The sequence below is a fragment of the Aegilops tauschii genome, chromosome 1 (assembly GCF_002575655.3).
Source record: "Aegilops tauschii subsp. strangulata cultivar AL8/78 chromosome 1, Aet v6.0, whole genome shotgun sequence".
In the NCBI taxonomy this organism is placed as follows: Eukaryota; Viridiplantae; Streptophyta; class Magnoliopsida; order Poales; family Poaceae; genus Aegilops; species Aegilops tauschii.
The window spans coordinates 1,590,455-1,609,978 of NC_053035.3; the positions used below are offsets into that span (position 1 = coordinate 1,590,455).

Below are 19,524 nucleotides of genomic sequence, written 5' to 3' on the forward strand. Positions count from 1 at the left end.
TCAACTTAAAACCATCTCGACATAAATGAGAACCGCTAATGAGATTTTTATTGATGGACGACACATGATGAACGTTCTTCAGACGCACGGACTTCCCCGAAGTAAACTTCATATCGACCGTACCAACACCTCGAACGATGGCATGTGACCCGTTCCCCATCAGCACGGGAGAAGTCTCTGTGACCTGGTAAGAAGAAAACATGGAGGCGTCATCACAAACATGTACATTGGCACCGGTGTCAATTAACCAATCAGGAGATTGAAACACTGAAAGGATGGTAGGAAGAATACCGTACCCAGATTCCTTCATATCAGTATCACCGATGACAACATTAGCGGACTTGCCACTCTTCTCATATTCGCGTTCCTCAAAGCTGTTAGGACACTTTGGAGCCCAGTGATTAGGATCACCGCAGACATGGCAAAGTCCCTTCCCCTTCTTATGAGAATTCTTCTTGAAGTTGGTAGAATGTGATGGCTTGTTCTTTGTATCAAACTTGCCTTTGCCCTGAGGTTTGTTCTTGTTGTTTTTGAACTTATTGGGCTGGAAGTTCTTCTTCTGTACCATGTGGGCACTAGAAGCTCCCTCAGCAACTCGAGCACGTGTGTCTTTTGCTCTCGCCTTCTCTTCAATATCAAGAGTACCGATGAGATCCGAAACAGAAAACTCCTGTCTCTTGTGTTTCAGGGAAGTAGCAAAATTGTTCCACGAAGGTGGAAGCTTGGCAATGATGCCTCCTGCAACAAATTTGTCCGGCAACACACACTTGAAGTACTCAAGTTCTTTTGCGAGCGACTGTATCTCATGAGCCTGTTGTACAACAGAGCGCTCATCAGCCATCTTGTAGTCATAGAATTGCTCCATGACGTACAACTCGCTGCCAGCGTCTGAGGCTTGGCCTCGAGTGCAGCCCACATGTCCTTGCTGTTGTCAAACGACATATACGAATCCACAATGGAATCATCAAGAACACTCAGAAGGGCGCCTTTAAAGAGAGTATCGATCTTCGCAAAAGCTTCCAGCTGTGCTGGATTAAGATCGCCCTCAGGCTTGCCTTTAGTGGCGTCATAGCAGCACATGGTCTGAAACCAGTAGACTGCTCTCGTGCGCCACCTCTTATATTGCACCCCCTTAAAGGCAGGCAGCTTCAGATGCGCAGCAAAACCACTTGGAGTAAATTGCCTATAATCAGGTTTTTGGATTGTTGAAAATATGAGTAAATGGCAGAGAGTAAACTAATCATGCGGGCTAGCATCGTAGACGAACAGATCGAATCTAGGGCACAAACTAGAAACATGAATTCTACTGCGATCTCGAACAGGAAGGACAAGAACACATACGGTGCAACGCGAGCAGCAGCAGCACCATCGGCGTTGAGGTTGTCGCCCATGTCGTTGAGGAAAAGGTTGCCGAGGTCGGGGAAGAAGTCCTCGTCGACGAAGTCGTCGCTGCCAGCAGTCGCGCGAGTGCGCTCCCCAAAAACCTGATCGCCCCTCTCCCGTACAGGATCATGAGAGGCGTGGTTCCGGAGGCCTGCTGTCCCTTCTTGTGGTGCACGCCGAAAGAAGGGATGGAGAAGACTTGCTTGGCGGCGCAATGATCTAGAACGGTGATGCGAAACCATACGAGGCGGCGGCTAGGGTAGACGTCTGCCTGACTATATAATGCGGGGCGGGTAGGTCGTGGAGAAAGCCCACGTCCAAGTAACAGCCCCACAATCAAAAAGGATTGGAAACGGCTGAGTAATTAGCAGCAAAAATATAGACAACGTGCATAGCTCTGTCCTCGGCTCGTTCCCGCAACCCGCGGCGCATCGTGACGAGGCGAGGCGAGGCGAGGTGTGGCATGGCGAGGCGAGCGAGGAGGAGCGCACGTGTAGGTCTCCTCTTCTCATGCTCCTACAAGTGGTAGAAGAGCTCACCTTATAAAGAGGTGCAACACTCTCTCAAGTTATGAGATGGGACTAAACTTTAGTCTCACTCACACCACTCACATGTGTGCATGAATGGGCCAAGAGAATTTCAGAATTTTAGTTGGGCTTTGGGCTAGAGGCCCACTAGCAAATTCCAACATTGGTATATTGTCTTTTTTCCCCTGTCTCTGAGTGTCTGGCAGCGCCAAGCCACATCTCTCTCTATATATATGTGTTGAGATATCAGCCGATGCAACAGCAGCGCCAGTTTCGACCTAGCTAGCTTAGTTTTGGTCTCACCAATTTAGAGCTGTTGCTTCCTAAACCTAGCTAGCAAGCCAAGCTACCGAACCCATGGTGTCCAAGGACTTGTGGGCCGGCGTTGGATCAGCTCTGGCGTTCTTAGCTGGCCTCATCACCTTGGCAGTGAACCAGGTCAGGATCAAACTGTTTATCAACAAGATCACCGCTTCCTTTAGCTCAACCGTACAAATCACCATCCCTGAGTACACAGCCAACCGTTTCGAACGCAATGAGTTGTTCATTGCGATCGAGGCCTACATCTCCGACCGTTGTACCGATCGGGCGCGCAAGCTCAAGGCCGAGCTTGGCAGTGACGAACAGGAACCCCATTTATTTGTTGATGACGAACAGGAGATCATTGACACCTTCAAAGGCGCCACACTCTGTTGGTACGCCTACACGGAGCAACCACGGTCCAGCGTCGTCGTCCAAACCCCCGGTGACGAGGAGCGCCGCTTCTACCGAGTTGCATTCCATCGCAGCTTCCGCGATAAAGTCAAACATTCATATCTGCCCCACGTCCTTGAAGCGGGCCGCACCGTCATCGCCAACAACCGCCAGCGCCGCCTCTTCACCAACAACCCAGATGGAGAGACTTACTGGAGCCATGTGGCGTTCCAGCACCCGGCGACGTTCGATACGCTTGCCATGGACCCCATGGAGAAGCAGGCCATCATCAACGACCTCAATGCCTTCCGGAAAGGAAAGCATTACTACGATAAGGTCGGTAAGGCATGGAAGCGTGGGTACCTGCTCTTTGGGCCCCCCGGCACCGGAAAATCCACGATGATCGCGGCCATATCCAACTACCTTGAGTATGATATCTACGACCTCGAGCTCACGGCGGTCAATAACAACATAGAGCTCCGGAAGCTCTTCATTGAGACCAAGGGAAAGTCCATCATCGTCATCGAGGACATTGACTGCTCCGTCGACTTTACCGGCAAGCGCGGGGACAAGAAGTTTGGTGGTGAGAGCGATAACATGAAGAAAGAGCGCAAGCAGGACGCCGATGGCACCAAGCTGACCCTTTCTGGGATGCTCAACTTCATAGATGGGCTGTGGTCGGCGTGCGGCGGCGAGCGTATCATCATCTTCACCACCAACCACAAGGACAAGCTGGACCCAGCTCTGATCCGGCCAGGTAGGATGGACAAGCATATCGAGATGTCTTACTGTCGCTTCGAGGCCTTCAAGGTGCTGGCCAACAACTACCTGGACATCACCATCACCGCCCACCATTTCTTCGAGCTGTTCACAGAGATAGGTAAGCTGCTGCACGAGGTCGACATGTCCCCGGCAGAGGTTGCCGGGTACCTGATGCGCGCGGAGGAGGAGTATGCTGGCGCGCGCCTCAAGGGTCTCGTGGAGGCTCTGAAAACACGCAAGGGCAACGCGCCCATGGATAAAGCGACAGCGAAGGAAGAAATTGTCCATACAGATGTTGGAGGCAGCCGAAGCTACATAAAGGCAGATAAACGGGAAGAAGAATGAAAGGACGAGGCCGGCCGCGTGTTAGCACTTCGCAGTACGTGTTTTGAAAGTGTGTGTTGCCGCATGGCCAGGTGCTCAAAATTTAAACTTGATGCATTTAATTTGTTCTCGTTTAGGCTGTATAGTTGTTGTTTGTATGCATGTGTCATCTACTCAAAACTTGTGTAACCTAGCCATGCATTTACGTGCGGTAATACTACTCATTTTTTCAAAAAAGGGTGGATTTTATTAGCTCAAAATGAAGCATCAAGAGAATACAAACACGATGAGCACACACCCGGCCTCTGCACAGCTAGGATGCACACAGCCAACACCAACCCACACAAAAAACACGCCTGCAAATAGAAAATCATATAAGACCAAAGCTATGCATGGGCGAGAAAAATAAAGAAAGAAAAAAAAACAAAGTGATCAGTTCCGTGATCGGCAAACTACAGGAAAGACCATATCCGCACCAATCGTCTCAAGACACCATATGAACATCGTGATTCTTCAACAGCAACGCCTTCAGAAAGGGAGCAACACTCAAACGCCGCCGTCACTGGATCCAGCAGTCAACGCCGGAATCTAGGTTTTCACTCTGAAGAAACTGTCCGAGCATATCCAAGCAATGCCTTCAACAAGGTAACGATGTATAACCATCGCCATTGCCAGAATTCAAATCTGGGCTTCCACCCCGGAGCTCGATACCGGGTACTTAAGAAGCACCGCCATCGACGTCACAAATGTGTTGTCGCCATCACTTTTTCACGATCCCAGCAGCTACATGCGATGTGCCGCTGCACAACCATTCCTCTGCATCAAGCCAACGTCCATAGTTTGCATCTCATCGCCGAAGTGAACCATCGGATCTGAAGAGATGAACTCCCGAAGATCCTTCGATGTACACCGCCGTTGTGGAGTCACAAGAGGTCGCTGCACCATCACAGATTGCATCCACCATTGCTAGGCCGAACAAGATCTGGATCTCCGTTACCGCCTGAGATACCGCGCACAGACAAGGGAAGACCGAGCCGCCATCTAGCAAGGCCCGGCCCAAGCGACGCCGGAGGACGCACGCATCGGCTGGATCAAGTCCACGCGTCCCAGTGCGCTGACGCGCCGCCCGCCTCCGTGCCCACCAGATCCAGGTTGCCGCCACGAGCACATGCCAGCAAGGAGCCAGCCCGAGGCACCACCGGCGTGACCCGGTGCCGCCATGCCGGTCGACACGAGGCCAAGGCAGCCGGTGCACAAGACCAAATCCACGTGGATCCATGGTCGCCGCGCCGGCGGAGCCTCGCGAACGAGCAGTCGACATGAAGCAACATGCCACCGAGCAGCCGAGGAGTAGCAGCTGTGAAGGCCGCGAACAGGTAATACTCCTCATGTCTTATTATTGGGAAAATTGATTAAGATATAATTTTCTTTGAATTTTATACTATGCCTTGTACCCTCTCCGTTTCATTTTAGCTGTCATTAATCATGTTGTCTACTCCACGTGACCGAAACTACATCTTCTTCCTCCCTAGTCCTCACGACAGAAGATAAAGCATGAGCTTCCATCCATGGCGGCAGCTGCAATTTGTGCTCACAACCCGAGACGTGCTGATTTCCATGTCAGCGCAGTCACCTCGCTGGTGTCTACCACAAGGAAGGGGGGTGCCACCGCGACGAAGAGGGCGACGACGACACTGCCAGCTGCGCCGCCAGCAGCGGGGACTGCCGTGACGGTGGCCACCTAGGATGCTAGCCCCTGCAGTGGCGATGGTCGGGCCGACCCAAGACAACTCCATGCCTGCTACAACACCAACTCTGTACCCGTTTTCGGTGTATCCCCCCTCTGTTACCCTGTTCTCTGTCAGTGTTTCTTCACCTAGTTGTGTTCAGTTTCCGCCATGAATGGATCATGTCTAAGTTGGAACATCAGGGGCTTGAACAACCCGGCTAGAAGATCAGTTGTGCGAGATATGGTCTTGAATCATAGATGCAATCTTGTATGCCTGCAGGAAACCAAGTTGTCCAATATCTCCAATGATATTGTCTCTGAAACTCTGGGTGCTAGCTTTTGTCAACAACTTTGCATATCTGCCGGCACTTGGCACCCGAGGTGGTGTACTCATTGCGGCATCCTCTGACCACTACACCATCACCCCACAACCTCTGCTTATTGGAGCTTATTCCGTCAGTGTGCTTGTTACTGAACTCGCCTCCAATGCTGTTTGGTCTTTAACTGGCGTCTATGGCCCCCAAGAAGATGCTGACAAGATCCTTTTCCTCAACGAAATGCGTGCGCTGCAGCCCATGTGTAAACAGGAGTGGATAATCATGGGCGATTTCAACCTCATTAGCAGAATGGACGAGAAGAGCAATGGCAACGTCAACCTTGCGATGCTGAGACGGTTCCAGGCTGCCATAGATAATCTGAACCTCAAGGAGCTCCCCCTCATTGGTCGCCGTTTTCACCTGGTCCAACTCCAACGAGCGGCTTCATTCAACACACACCAAGATCGACAAGGTGCTCTTCTCTAGCCGGCTCCACTGAAATCTCTGACCATTGCCCACTCATCCTGAAGAACTTCAGCAATCAAAAGTTCTCTGGATTCCGCTTTGAGGCTTGGTGGCCTAAGGCGGCAGGCTTCCAAGAGACTGTTTCTGAAGCCTGGAACAAGCCGGTTCTCTCTGCTAACCCAGTTCGGCGCCTTCATATTAAACTGACAATTCTTCAGGATTATACTGCAGCAGGTTGACAAGCAGGTTGATTATCCTGAAGAACTGGGTTAGCAGAGAGAACCGGCTTGTTCCAAGGCTCTTAAGTGCTGGAGCAGGTTGACTATTCGCCGACGAAAGCTTCATTCTGCCATCGCCTCTGAGGTTATACTGCAGCTTGATATTGCCCAGGAAAGCCGTAACCTGTCACCGGAGGAGTTTGAGCTACGACGACTTCTCAAGTCTAGGCTGCTCGTCTTCGCGGCACTTGAACGCATCAAGTGGCGCCAACGATCTCGGCTGGTCTGGATAAGGGCCGGTGACGCCAACACCAGACTTTTTCACTTGCGGGCAAATGGTCGTCGGCGAAAAAACCACATCCCCTTCCTCCACATGAATGGAACAGTAATTTCTGATAAAGATGACAAGGCCGCGGCTCTGTTGAATCACTTCTCTCGGATCCTTGGCCCCCACGATGATGCCCCTGCCCAAACGGTGAACTGGGATTATTTGCAGCTACCCCGGACAAATTTAAGTCACCTTGATGCTCCTTTTGATCAGGATGAGTTGCTCAAGGCAATCAAAGACTCCCCCTCAGAGAAAGCACCGGGGCCTGATGGTTTTATTGGTCTTTTTTACAAGGTTTGCTGGAACACAATCAAAGTGGACCTCCTGGCTGCACTTAACCAACTCTCTGCCCTCAATGCAAACTGCTGGAATCTGCTGAACACGGCCTACATTGCCCTCATCCCGAAGAAAGACAATGCCTTGCGTCCATCTGATTATCGCCCCATCAGCCTGACACATAGTGTGGCCAAGCTACTTGGCAAGATGCTGGCAACAAGATTAGCTCCCGAGATGCAACACCTCATCTCCCACAGCCAAAGTGCTTTCCTAAAGAACCGCAGCATTCAAGACAATTTCCTCTACGTCCAAAACCTGATCAGAAATCTCCACCGAAGTAAAGAGAAGGCCATTTTCATCAAGCTTGACATTGCAAAAGCGTTTGACTCTGTCCGCTGGAGCTATCTTCTGGATGCCCTTGCCCAGTTTGGCTTTGGTCAGAGATTTAGAGACCTCATCGCTCTGTCCTTGGCGTCGACTTCCTCCCGTGTGATGCTCAACGGAACCCCTGGACCCCCCTTCTACCATAGGCGTGGGCTGCGACAAGGCGATCCGCTATCTCCTTTCCTGTTCTTGCTGGCCATCGAACCTCTACAATCGATCCTCTCCAAAGCCTCTGACGCCAATATTCTCAGCCCGATTGCCCTCCGCTCGGCCAAGCTTCGCATCAGCTTATATGCCGACGACGCAGCCCTCTTCATCAACCCTGTAAAAGAGGAGGTGGCATCGCTTCTATCCATTTTGGCCATTTTTGGACAGATCTCCGGGCTGCACACCAACTTCAGCAAGTCATCTGCCTTCCCCATCAATTGTGAATCTGATGAAACTGCTTACTTGTTGGCTGATTTCGAAGGAGAAACCCGCTGCTTCCCGTGCAAATACCTGGGCCTTCCTCTTGGGCTGCGCAACCCGAGACGTGCTGATTTTCAAGCTCTCATAGACAAGATTATTGCTCGGCTCGCAAGATGGAAAGGGAAACTCCTCAACAAGGCGGGCACATCAACTCTGTGCTCACCTCTTTGACCACTTATTTCTTCACTATCTTCCCTCCTCCAAAGTGGCTCATCAAGAGAATTGACAAGATTAGGAGAGGGTTCCTATGGAAAGGAGATGAATATGCAACTGGTTGAAACTGTGTTGTCAATTGGAGACAAGTGTGCTCCCCAAAGAACTGTGGAGGGCTGGACATCAAGAATCTGGATCTCTTCAGCAGGGCCCTTAGGATTAGATGGTTGTGGTTTGCCTGGGAAAGGTCCTCCAGACCATCGATTGGATCCAACACACCATGCAGCCCTACTGATCACCAGTTGTTTAACGCATCTACCACTGTCACCCTTGGCAACGGAGCAACGACATCTTTCTGGTCCAACCGGTGGCTGAATGGCTCTGCACCAAAAGATATTGCGCCCAGCCTCTTTCCGCTGGCTGCACGTAAATGTGCAACGGTTGCTGCAGCATTGACTGATGGCCGGTGGATGAAAGGGCTCCAGCGCCTAAACTCGCCTGACGCCCTTCATGAATTCATCAACCTCTGGGGCCTCATCCAACATATCACTTTATCTAACATTGAGGACTCCATCTGCTGGAATTGGACGACTAATGGTGTCTACAGTGCAAAAACAGCCTATAATGCGCAGTTCTTTGGTACCATTGCCGAGCCGGCGCTTGCAAAGATATGGTCAATGAGAATGGAGGCCAAGGTGAAATTTTTTGCCTGGCTGTTGACGCTGAACAGGCTTCCCACTGTTGATAGACTTCGCGCCAGAGGTGGTACGCAGGCGGCGACCTGTGTGCTATGTGATCAACAGCCTGAGACGGCGCTGCACCTTACTACCCATTGCTCGTACAGCAAGGAGGTGTGGCACCTTCTTGGAACTTTCATTCCAACGCTACATCTGCTACCAATGCCTCCCTTCCAGGGAACTGAAGAATGGTGGCTCCACTTCTCCTCCATGAGCAAACACACTGCTGCTGCCGCTGCCTACCATGCATGGCATGTCCTCTAGCTCGGCTGCCGCTGTCTCACGCCTGACCTCCGATGACCTATCCTTGCTGTTCTCCCATAGTTAGGAAACGTAGCCATTGATGTACAGCCATAGCCTAAGGCTACTGGACGCTCTTCCTTCCTTGCCCCCGCTCTTCTTGTAACAATTTTGGTTCACTCCTAATCTTAATGAAAAGGCAGAACACCTGCCAGTTAGCCTAAAAAAAAACAATAATCACGATTCCTCATTTTAGAGCTGTGCTGGTTTCTTTCGCCATGTACGCACGCACGCCTGTGTTCGTCCGTGTGTTTGTTCAGGCCCATGTGTTCTGCCGGCCTTGTGTGTCTGTTAGGCCGTGTGTTTGTTCAGCCCATGTGTTCGGTCGGTCATTTTCACAGAAATTGTTCTAGTCTATTATCTCTGTTATCGTGCACAGAGCCGGCCGGTTGTGACGTGATCTTAGGATCAGCTTGCAGTTTTCCAATCCTGTCTAGGAGGCTTGCATCTGGTTTTTTTTCATTGTTATTTTCATTTTTATCAGTTTTTCCTTTTCCTTTTCTTTTCTGTTTTCTTTTCTTTTTCCATTTGTATTTTACTTGTTCTCTTTTATTTTGAAAATTTTAATTTTATTTATTCATGAACACTTTTATAATTCATGATTTTTTAAAAAAAAATTAGAATAATTCTAAAATTTAAAGGTATTTTTTAAACGGGTTTGCTGTTTCACATCTAGTTACATCACATCTAAGTTGTGCACCACACAATTAGAGGATGAAATTTATGTACAAATTGTCCGATTAGGCTGTCGTTGCGCATCCCGCTTGCTTTGTCTCACGTAGGGGAGCGCGTTTGTGCTTTTTTTTTGGTTTGTCCTCTATTGGGCCACACTTTTGGGCCAGTTTTTCAGGTGGGTTGCACAGGTGTGGAACTGGAAGAGACACATCCGTTCCTTTTCTATACAAAAAATTGCGTGAGCCATCAATCATTCCATTTCCCATTCTCTCTTCTCACTCTCATTTCCCTTTTCCTACCAAAAAGATTTTTCTTTATGTATTTGTTTTAGATCCATGAACCTTTTTAGATTCATTCATTATTAATTTTTATTTTTCTTGTTTCCATTTTTATTTTTTCCTTTTTCCTTCTTTATTAATTTGTTTCAGATTCAGGGACTTTATTTAACTGATTTGCTAATTCTCATTTAGATGACATTTGACAATGTCTGATATAAGTTCCTGACGGTTTGAGTTGTTTCCTTTAAATGTTGTACAAATCTTTGATTGTGGGTCGTTTTGTCGCGCGTGTTCCGTGTCGTGTCGTGTGTTCGGTGTCCACTTGTTAGCCCGTTCGCGAGTGCGTCTTTTGTTGGGCCGTTTTCGCGGCGTGATCTAGGGTCCATTTTGATTTTGTTTATTCCTTTTTTGGTCTGCGTTGTATAACTTTGAGCGCCGAACAGTTGGGGCAGGAGGGGGGAGGGACGTTTTTCTTCATGTTCTGGGATATTTTTTATTTACATTTTCTATTTCCATTTCCATTTCTTTTTTCTTCTCCCTTTTTTCATCCTTATTTATTTGTTTTAGCTTAATGAACTTTTTTCATTATACCATATGTTCGCTTTTAAATGTCATGTAAACCTTGATCACGGGTTATTTTGCCGCGCGCGACCAGTGTTGCACCGTGTGTTTGGTGTCTACTTGTGGGCTTGTTCGCTCGTGCTTTTGTTGTTGGGCTGTTTTCACAACGCAATTTGGATCCTATATTGGATTGGTTTTGCTAATTCTCATCTAGATGAGAGCTAAAAATGTCTCATCTAACTCATATACCATTAGATACCCGTGGTTCTGAGTCGTGTTTGTTGTCAATGTGTTGTCTTTTCTATTCATCCCTCATGAAGCAGTGCGGCTTGATAGGACATTTTTAGCGGGCCGTTGTTACATTGTGTATTGGATTTATTTTGTGGGTTGTATCTCTTAGAAGGGATAGAGAGGGTTTGGTGGAATTGATGATTATCGCTTGAGCCTCGTGGGCGTATATATAGGAGTACATGATCATCTTGGAGTACAAGGCAAGGTGAAATAAATTTTGCGCTATCCTATGTTTCCTAAATGACCATTATACCTAACAGTATCTTTTTGCAACTGGAGTTTGTCTTTTGTTTTTAAAACCAATTACAAATCTGCCCTTGACTCAGAACTAGGTCCATAGTTTGTTTCATCCCAGTTGCAAGCCAACCCTTGACTCGCAACTAGGTCGTTGCAAGTCCATCCATGTGCTCGTAGTCGTCCCAATTACAAGTCTGCCCTTATCTCAAAGTTTGACCGAGTTTGTGCAAGAATATATTAATGTTTGTGAAACCATATAGGAGTATGATGAAAATATATTTTATCATGAATCTAATGCTACTAATTTGATGGCATAGATGTTGATGTACTATTGTATAAATACAGTGAAACATAAACAAGTTTTACTTTTCAACAAAGTTGGAAGTACACTCTTTTAAGGACGAATTACCATTTTTAGTCTTGGATGTTGATATTTTTCTTTACTGACTTGGTCAAACTTTTTAAAATAGTAATTTTGAAACAAAACTAGAATAATGCACTATATTATGTAACTGCAAGGGCAACAAAGTTGGAAGTACACTCTTTTAAGGACGAATTACCATTTTTAGTCTTGGATGTTGATATTTTTCTTTACTGACTTGGTCAAACTTTTTAAAATAGTAATTTTGAAACAAAACTAGAATAATGCACTATATTATGTAACTGCAAGGGTGATGTCTTAACCTCAATCTGGTACTTATTGCTACTAGAATCTCATAATCAGGACAAAAATATTTTTTGCTCCGGTTTTACTCTGCGCGTCAAGTAGTTGAAGCATTTGAGGAAATGCAATAAATGGGTGGCCTCTTTCATCAAATCGGGGGCAAGGGCAAAATTTCCTGTCAGGATTAAGATTTACCATGATATCCGTGGAGCTTGCAAGTTGATCAGCTCGGATTCCTATGGCGTGATTACCTCCGGGAGCTGCCATATTTCTTGTCAGGATCGAAAGTGATTGTGTATGATCTGTTCGGGGCTTGCATCTGGCACAGTTAGCAATACGAAATTGGGGCACTAAATGAGAACCCAAGTGGAATCCAGAAGGCATGAGAAACGAACCTTGATGCAGAAATGTTCGGGGCTTCAACGGAACTGTCAGCTGCTTGGCTGCTCAACGAAGACTGCCCGGGAGTCTGGGACTATGTAGACGCCATTGAAAAGCTCTAGTTTGCAAGCAATTCATGTGAATGGAGACTATGAGAGGCGGCCTGTGCAGTCCGTGTGAATGGAGAAAACCTATTAATTGGTCAAGTCAGCGCGTGTGCACAATCTGAGAAATTTGGATTTCTTCCGCTGGGTCCCGACAAAGGACATAGGTTTCGGGGCAGTTACTCTGAAGAACGTGCAAACCTGCATTCTTAAAAGGGTCCACCTATGAGATGTGACAGCTTAATTTCAATTATGTGGGCATGATTAGCACGGAGCCTCAAGCTATATATTCTTAAAAAGGTGATTAGCAGGGAGCCTCGAATTTACAAGTTAAAAGCCACTTGTTCACCCTAGTGGCATGAATTAGGACACATGGAAAAGCGCCTCAACAGGTGGCCAAGCTTTTGCTCATCCTCTTCAGATAAGCACTGATGAGCGTTCATCGGTTCTTCTAGACAGATCCCATCTCTGACTAGAGAGAGGAAGATTCCAGCCTGGTAAACACTGCAACTCAACTCTTCTTTTCTGAACGATTTGCGCAGCAAATTAATAGCTACGCTGTATATGTTATAAATTCCTTTGTTCCATTTCATGGTTTTCCCTGTTTACGGCTGGATGATGGAATCGGTTCAGATGAGCTTGGTCGCCTAAAAACAAGAACTACACAGCAAATCATGTGTCTTTCACTCGTACAACACCTAGAGATTTACAAATACAGATTCTCCGAAGCGTTCAACTGTTCAGGCGTTCAATTTATGTATGTAACCGAACTGGTAACCAATCTGATGAACCCTGTTGGTTCTAGTTTTTACAGGTCAGAGGGCCGGTTCGCTTGCTGGTTTTCTTAGGCTACAAATAATATGTTATGTGGACTCATATAATAACATAAACAGTCGAAATAAGATAAGTTTCCATGTTTTTAGTTTTGACACGAACGCGCGAGTGAGCCCAATTGGTTGTTGGGCCAATCTAGAGCCTACCACATCTCGCTTTAGCGATTAGGGTTTTATCAGTTCTAGTTTTTCTCCAGGTTTGTGCAAAATCCGTACAGTTGTTCGACCTGTTCTCTCCATTCTATTTGCAGGACTGTCCATAGATTTAAAACCCGTGTGTGTCGCCCGTTCTGGTTTTTCCCGGTACATTCTTTAAAACTATGAGTTTAACCTGCACGCAGCAATTTTGAAAAACCTCCAGATAGAAAAAAAAATATTGGAACAATGAGTTTAGCCTCCGCACAGCAATTTTTAAAAACATCCAGATAGGAAAAAAAATCGAAACTTTGAGTTTAGCCTCCACTCAGAAATTTTGAAAAACCTCCAGATGGGGATTTTTTTTTGAAACTATGAGTTTAGCCTCCACGCATCAAATTTTGAAAAACCTCCAGATAGGAAAAAAAAAATCAAAACAATGAGTTTAGCCTCCATGCAGCAATTTTAAAAAACCTCCAGAGAGGAAAACAATTCGAAACTCTGAGTTTAGACTCCACGCACCAATTTCTAAAAACCTCCAAATAGGAAAACAAATTGTAAGTATGAGTTTAGCCTCGACGCAACAATTTTGAAAAACGTCCACATAGGCAAAATAAATAAATTCAAAACGATGAGTTTAGCCTCCACGCAACAATCTTGAAAAACCTCCAGATAGGAAAAAAAAAGAAATGAAAACTACTCCCTCCGTTCCTAAATGTAAGTCTTTTTAGAGATTCCACTATGGACTACATACGGATGTATATAGACATATTATAGAGTGTAGATTCACTTATTTTGCTCCGTATAGAGTCCCTTATTGGAATCTCTATAAAGACTTATATTTAGAAACGGAGGAAGTATGAGTTTAGCCTCCATGCAGCAGTTTTGAAAAACCTCCAGATTGGAAAAAAGTTTGAAACTATGAGTAGGCCAGGCCATGGAGAGGGTTAAATTGAAGAGAAAAGTGGGACGAGAGTGGACCATCCTCCAGATCATGTTTGCTTATGAGAAACATTTGTATTGACTCAGAATGTCGTATCAAATGACACAAGCCCAATAAGCACATATATGACCTCAACATGATTAGGATTCACACAGTCAGCATCAACACCACACATACAAAGTATCATGCCGCAAAAAAGTAAAGTCAGACGAGACCAAAACTATGCCTAAAATGGTGGGATAAGAGGGCCTATCCGTAGACTACGTCGTCCCCATGTGGGGTAAACTATTCTTGATGGCCTATCCTAACCCATATACACCATACACTGGTAAATGACATGCGGTGAAGAGAGATAACTATAGTTGTGTTTATACCATCTAGCCAGCGACCAAACATGTTGACAACACTGCATTGTCCGCACAAGTGAGACACGACTTCGATGAGTGGACATGTAGGATATAGAGGTATAGAAAGGTTCATCCGCTCAACCCCACCTAGCCATTTAGTTTCTTTTATCACGAGAGGCGCGAGATGATGGGTAGCAGTTGTCAGAAATTAAGGTTCTGCCCTACTTTATAGATAAAAGCAACCAGCACACCGATACTGAAGTTTCAAGAAAAAAGAAAAGGAAACAACTGTTCTTAATTTATACATTCTGCTGGGGCAAGAGACCCAAAAGAGAGAAAAAAAATATATAAGGGTAGCCCGCTTTCTACACTGCATGCGCCAAATGGTAAGCCACGTCCTAGAGCAATACGATGAAGGAAGCGACCAGATCTCTGTACTTGCACCTAGATTGCAACCTTTATCAAAAAATCTAGATAGAAACCGCCAGTATTGCATAATACTCATTCAGTTTATTGACTGCAACAATAGCATGACGTAATCGTATTGGTACCGCCTTTTTTCCCCTACAAAAGGTGAATTTTATTGACTTATGATGTCGTATCAAGAGGATACAAGCACCATTAACAGACACATGTTGCTCATGATTGTCTCCAACGTGATATTTCGTTGGTGGCGTATTCTCTCGCTCTGCGGATCAATGGCTCTGTGTGACTGACTATTTTGTTGCTATGTGCATGGTTTATAGCTCGGTGGATATCATGTGCGGACCATGTGCGCTTACATTATTTTCGGTGGCTGCAGCTACTCTAGGAGGATCAATGTTTCTTTTCCTGTTGTCTTTCATCCACCTAGGCATAGCGTTGGTCTTTTATTGCATCATATTTTCCTTTGAGAAACTATGATTTACTATTGCTGGCCTGATCCTCTGTGTGTGCGTTTTTTGTTGACTGTGTGCATCCTAACCATGTACAAGATGCTCATCGTGTTTTGTATCCCCTTGATACTATATTATGAGTTAATAAAATTGGTTTTTTTCTTCTAAAAAATGAATAGACAACCTGCTTCTGCACCGTGGAAGGAATAGAGGGAATATGGTGGAATCGTTGATGTATTACTTGAGCCTTGTGGGCATATATATAGGGTTACATGATCTTCTTGGAGTACAAGACAAGCTACAATAAAAATTCCTAGTCTATCATATACCGCTGCGGACGAGGGCATTCTGCACCTAGGAAGGCGGCCCGGTGCATACCACACAGAAGTCGTCGTGCTGCGGCGCTATGGCCCGAAGGGGCTACGCAACGGCAGCGAGCGGGTCGGGGCGACGGCGGGGAAGACCTCACGGCGGTGGCAGTGACCATGTGCCATGCTCGCTATGGCCCTACTGGCGACGCAACGGCAGTGCGAGGGTCAATGCAGCCACGGGGATGGACCAGAGAAGATGGCCTCGGGGCAGCGGTGGACCGCACGTCGTGACACTACTACCAGAAGCGGCAAGCAGCCACAACGCGCGGGTCAGTGCAACCGCAGGTACGGCCTCGGGACGATGGCGTTGACCACAACCCGAAACGGTTAACGCAGCGGCGGCGCGGGTTGGTGCAACCGCGGGGAGAACCACGGTGCGGCAGCGCTGTGGCCCGACGGGGTGATGCAGAGGCAACATGTTCCTCGATCAGTGCAGTGCGCATTGTACTCGGGGACAGAGCGGCGACGACTGGCGCAGATGACGGCTGGGCAGGCCCGCGGGTGACAACGGTGACAGGCCCCCACGTCACGCGAGGCCGTTGGGTCGGAGAAAAGGCCGGGTAGTCGCGCCGGTGTTGGAGTATAGGTGCAAGGGGTCGACGGTGGCGGCGGTCGACGGAAATCGATCTTACATCGGAAAACCAAAAGGAAATACCGATCAATGCGACCGGCGAGAGAGAAAAACCCGGATCAAATGGATCAACACGATCGGCGGACAAACCCTAGGTACGGGTGGCGCGGCCCCCGGTGGCGATAATGGAGATTGATCGCCCCGATAGCGGCGCGGTGCGGAAGCGGCGGCGACAGCTAGGGTTTGGATGGGGGTTAGGCTAATACCATGTAGAAGGAACATAGGAGATATGGTGGAATTATTGATGTTTTTGGAATTATTGAGGAGATATGGGACAAGATAATATCTTCTTCGAGTATATTATCTTCTTCGAGTATAAGACAAGCTTTATGGGCATGTTGCAAGGTAGCGGGCATGGCGGTACCCCCCTCATGAGTCGGAGGGGGAGATTTGTTGGGATATCCTCCTCATGTGGGCTGTGAGGAGATGACCATTTAAGGCTTTTTTTAGGCAGCCCAAAGAGGTGCAGAAGCCCACTACCCATTAGGGTTATCACCTAGGGTCATTTTGGACTTTGCACATGAGTGAATGGGGATGCTTTACCCTCCATCTAGCAGCCACCATCAAGTGTGACGAAAATCAGTTCATCCTCCAAAAGAGAAGAAGAGAGAAAACCAAGAGAGCAAGGGAAGAAGAGGAAGATTGAAGGAAGAAGCAAAGGGAGCTCCTCCCCAAGGTTGTGATGGTCCAGATCCACTACCTTGTCTCCTTCAAGCTTCGGTTTCATCATCTTTGGTGAGATTGTTCCAATCCCTAGTTCTTGAGCTCCAAATCTTGTTGTGTTCATCCAAGATTCAAAAATCTTGATGTATGAGATCCTCTTTAGTGTTGTCTAGAGAAGAACTTGTTGTATCCCACATTTGATAAAAGTGGAAGAGTATTTGGATGGCTTCGGCCCGTGGTTTTTCCCCTCAAGTTGAGGGGTTTTCCACGTAAAAATGTGGTGTCTCTTTGTTGATGCTTGATGATGTCAGGAAAACTTACTCCTACCGTAAGACACTAGACTAAGAAGTGTCTTGCCTGCTGCTTAACATTTTTTGCCTCCATATATGCTGCTGCATATGTTTCCTTCAGTGCTAAGCAACGATCCTTGAGTTAGTACACGATGTGGTACTGAGATTACTTGTTTCCGCTGCAGTTTTTCAGTTAACCACAAGTGCCTTTGTGTGCTAATTCCCAACACCGCATCCTCTCCCACCTGCTCTTGCTGCTGCACCGCCGCACTGACCTCTGCCACCGCTACAGCGCCTGGGCAGTAGTAACTGGCCCCACGTCCGGCATGGGCCGCTCCGTCGCCCTTGACCTCGCCCGACACGGCCTAAACCTCGTCCTCGTCGGCCGTGACCCTGACAAGCTCCAGGACATCTCCAACACCATCTTTTGCACCTACGCCGTGCAAACCAAGACCGTTGTGGTCGACCTCACGCTCATCGCCACACCTCAAGGTAATTAAGGCTAGGGAATTTTTTTTGAACTTCGAAACTTTGAAAATTATTTTAAAGAAATTGAACAAATTTCATTTGAATTTGAATAAAAGTGAGTTCGAAATAATGGATATAAGAAAGTATACTATTAAAGCATCCCAAAACTAATGGACACTACAAGTATTATATTTCCCAGAGCCTGCTCTGTCCTAGTGGTTAGTCCACTGTAGCCAGCCATCTTAAAAGTGAAATTGAACAAAAAGTACTGACCCACACTAATATAAGGCCTGGCAGGCAGCATCCTCGATTATATCAAGGATTTAGTAGGTTTTGTAGTCGGCAAGTTCAAATGTACCGAAATATTTTAAGTTATAATTTAAATGTTCGGCTGACTCTAGAAATGGATGAAATTTCAGGAAGGTTAAGGTGATGGGCATACAAGAAACGAGGTGCATGCTAGTTATATTTACTGATCGTGGCAGGTGATAAGGCACTGTGGCTGCTCCGGCATGTGGTGGCGGGGCTCGACGTCGCAGTGCTGGTAAACAACGCCGGACTAGCGAAGCCCTGCGCGGTGTATCTGCATGAGGCGGATGTGGAGGCCTGGGTGAGGATGATCCGGGTGAACCTGTGGGCGCTGACCGAGGTGACGATGGCGGTGCTGCCGGGGATGGCGGAACGGGGAAGTGGTGCCATCGTCAACATCGGCTCCGGGACCACCCTGGCCATCCTGCTCCTTTCCATCTACGCCGCATCCAAACGGTATATATATAAATCCGTGATATACCACGACATTTTCACCCTGACATATCTGTGATATACCAAGACATTTTCTGAGTTCAATAATTGTACATTTCAGGTACGTTGCTCAGTTGTCAAGAGCCTTCACGTTGAGTACACGGGCAAAGGAATCGATGTACAATGTCAGGTTCGTACGTGGGACCTACTATAATACGTATTAGAATGAAAATGGATACGGGTTGTTCATGTTTGTTTCTACCTGTTCCTTATAGACATCAACCCAAATATATCATTACTATTGAATGTTTTAAAAGTGTAATTTCAAAAGTGTAATATGTGTCCAGTCATATTTAAGAGTCTTGTTGAATCCAGGTAATAGAAGCGAGTCGTATATCAACAAGTTATTCCAAAATACAAGCACATTATGTAGTAAAATAGCAATTCGATTTAAAATCTACAAACATTTACCTGCTATTAGAATATAAGGCTTGCTACGTACATCGCCATGGATCGATTTAGACACAACACAATCATGGTTGAGTGGATCAAAACTAATACCATGGCATGTGTCATGCAACTGCAGGCGCCGTTGTTTGTGGAGACTAACATGACGTTGGGGGTGGCGGCATCCCGCAAGCAACGAAGCCTCTTGTCCCGGCTAATCATGACGACATCAGACGAGTATGCCAGAGCGGCAGTGTGCTGGATCGGGCATGGCCCGCTTTGCATGCCAAACCTGGGCCACCGGCTCCAGTGGTGCATCTGCCATGTTGTGCCTGACTGGGTGCTCGATAAGTCGTGCCTCCGGGTGAACCTATGGTATAGAATTCGTTTCCAGCGCGTCAGGACGATGAGAGCATCACAACCAAACGTCATCAATGACGGATGTCTGCCTTGCAAACAAGTATAATCAATTTGTCCTGCATCATTTGCTGGTGTGTATGTAAACATATCTTCCTTGTATGTGTT

At 47.0% G+C, this 19,524-nt stretch overlaps 2 protein-coding genes and 1 pseudogene across 2 annotated transcripts; all 3 read left to right on the top strand.

Moving 5' to 3' along the window:
- The first annotated feature begins 2,181 nt into the window (after nt 1-2,181).
- On the top strand, nt 2,182-4,095 carry LOC109754240 (AAA-ATPase ASD, mitochondrial-like). Its single transcript, XM_020313150.4, has one exon. It carries the CDS (start codon nt 2,268-2,270, stop codon nt 3,708-3,710), a length of 1,443 nt encoding a protein of 480 aa, XP_020168739.1. The 5' UTR covers nt 2,182-2,267; the 3' UTR covers nt 3,711-4,095.
- A 923-nt stretch (nt 4,096-5,018) lies between these two features.
- On the top strand, nt 5,019-9,028 carry LOC120966644 (uncharacterized). The gene is made up of 5 exons (XM_040392991.1): nt 5,019-5,065; nt 5,699-6,158; nt 6,266-6,364; nt 6,576-8,029; nt 8,173-9,028. Exons 1-5 carry the CDS (start codon nt 5,019-5,021, stop codon nt 9,026-9,028), a joined length of 2,916 nt encoding a protein of 971 aa, XP_040248925.1.
- Nucleotides 9,029-17,540: 8,512 nt separating this feature from the next.
- LOC109754226 (very-long-chain 3-oxoacyl-CoA reductase 1-like) lies at nt 17,541-19,524 on the top strand (annotated as a pseudogene).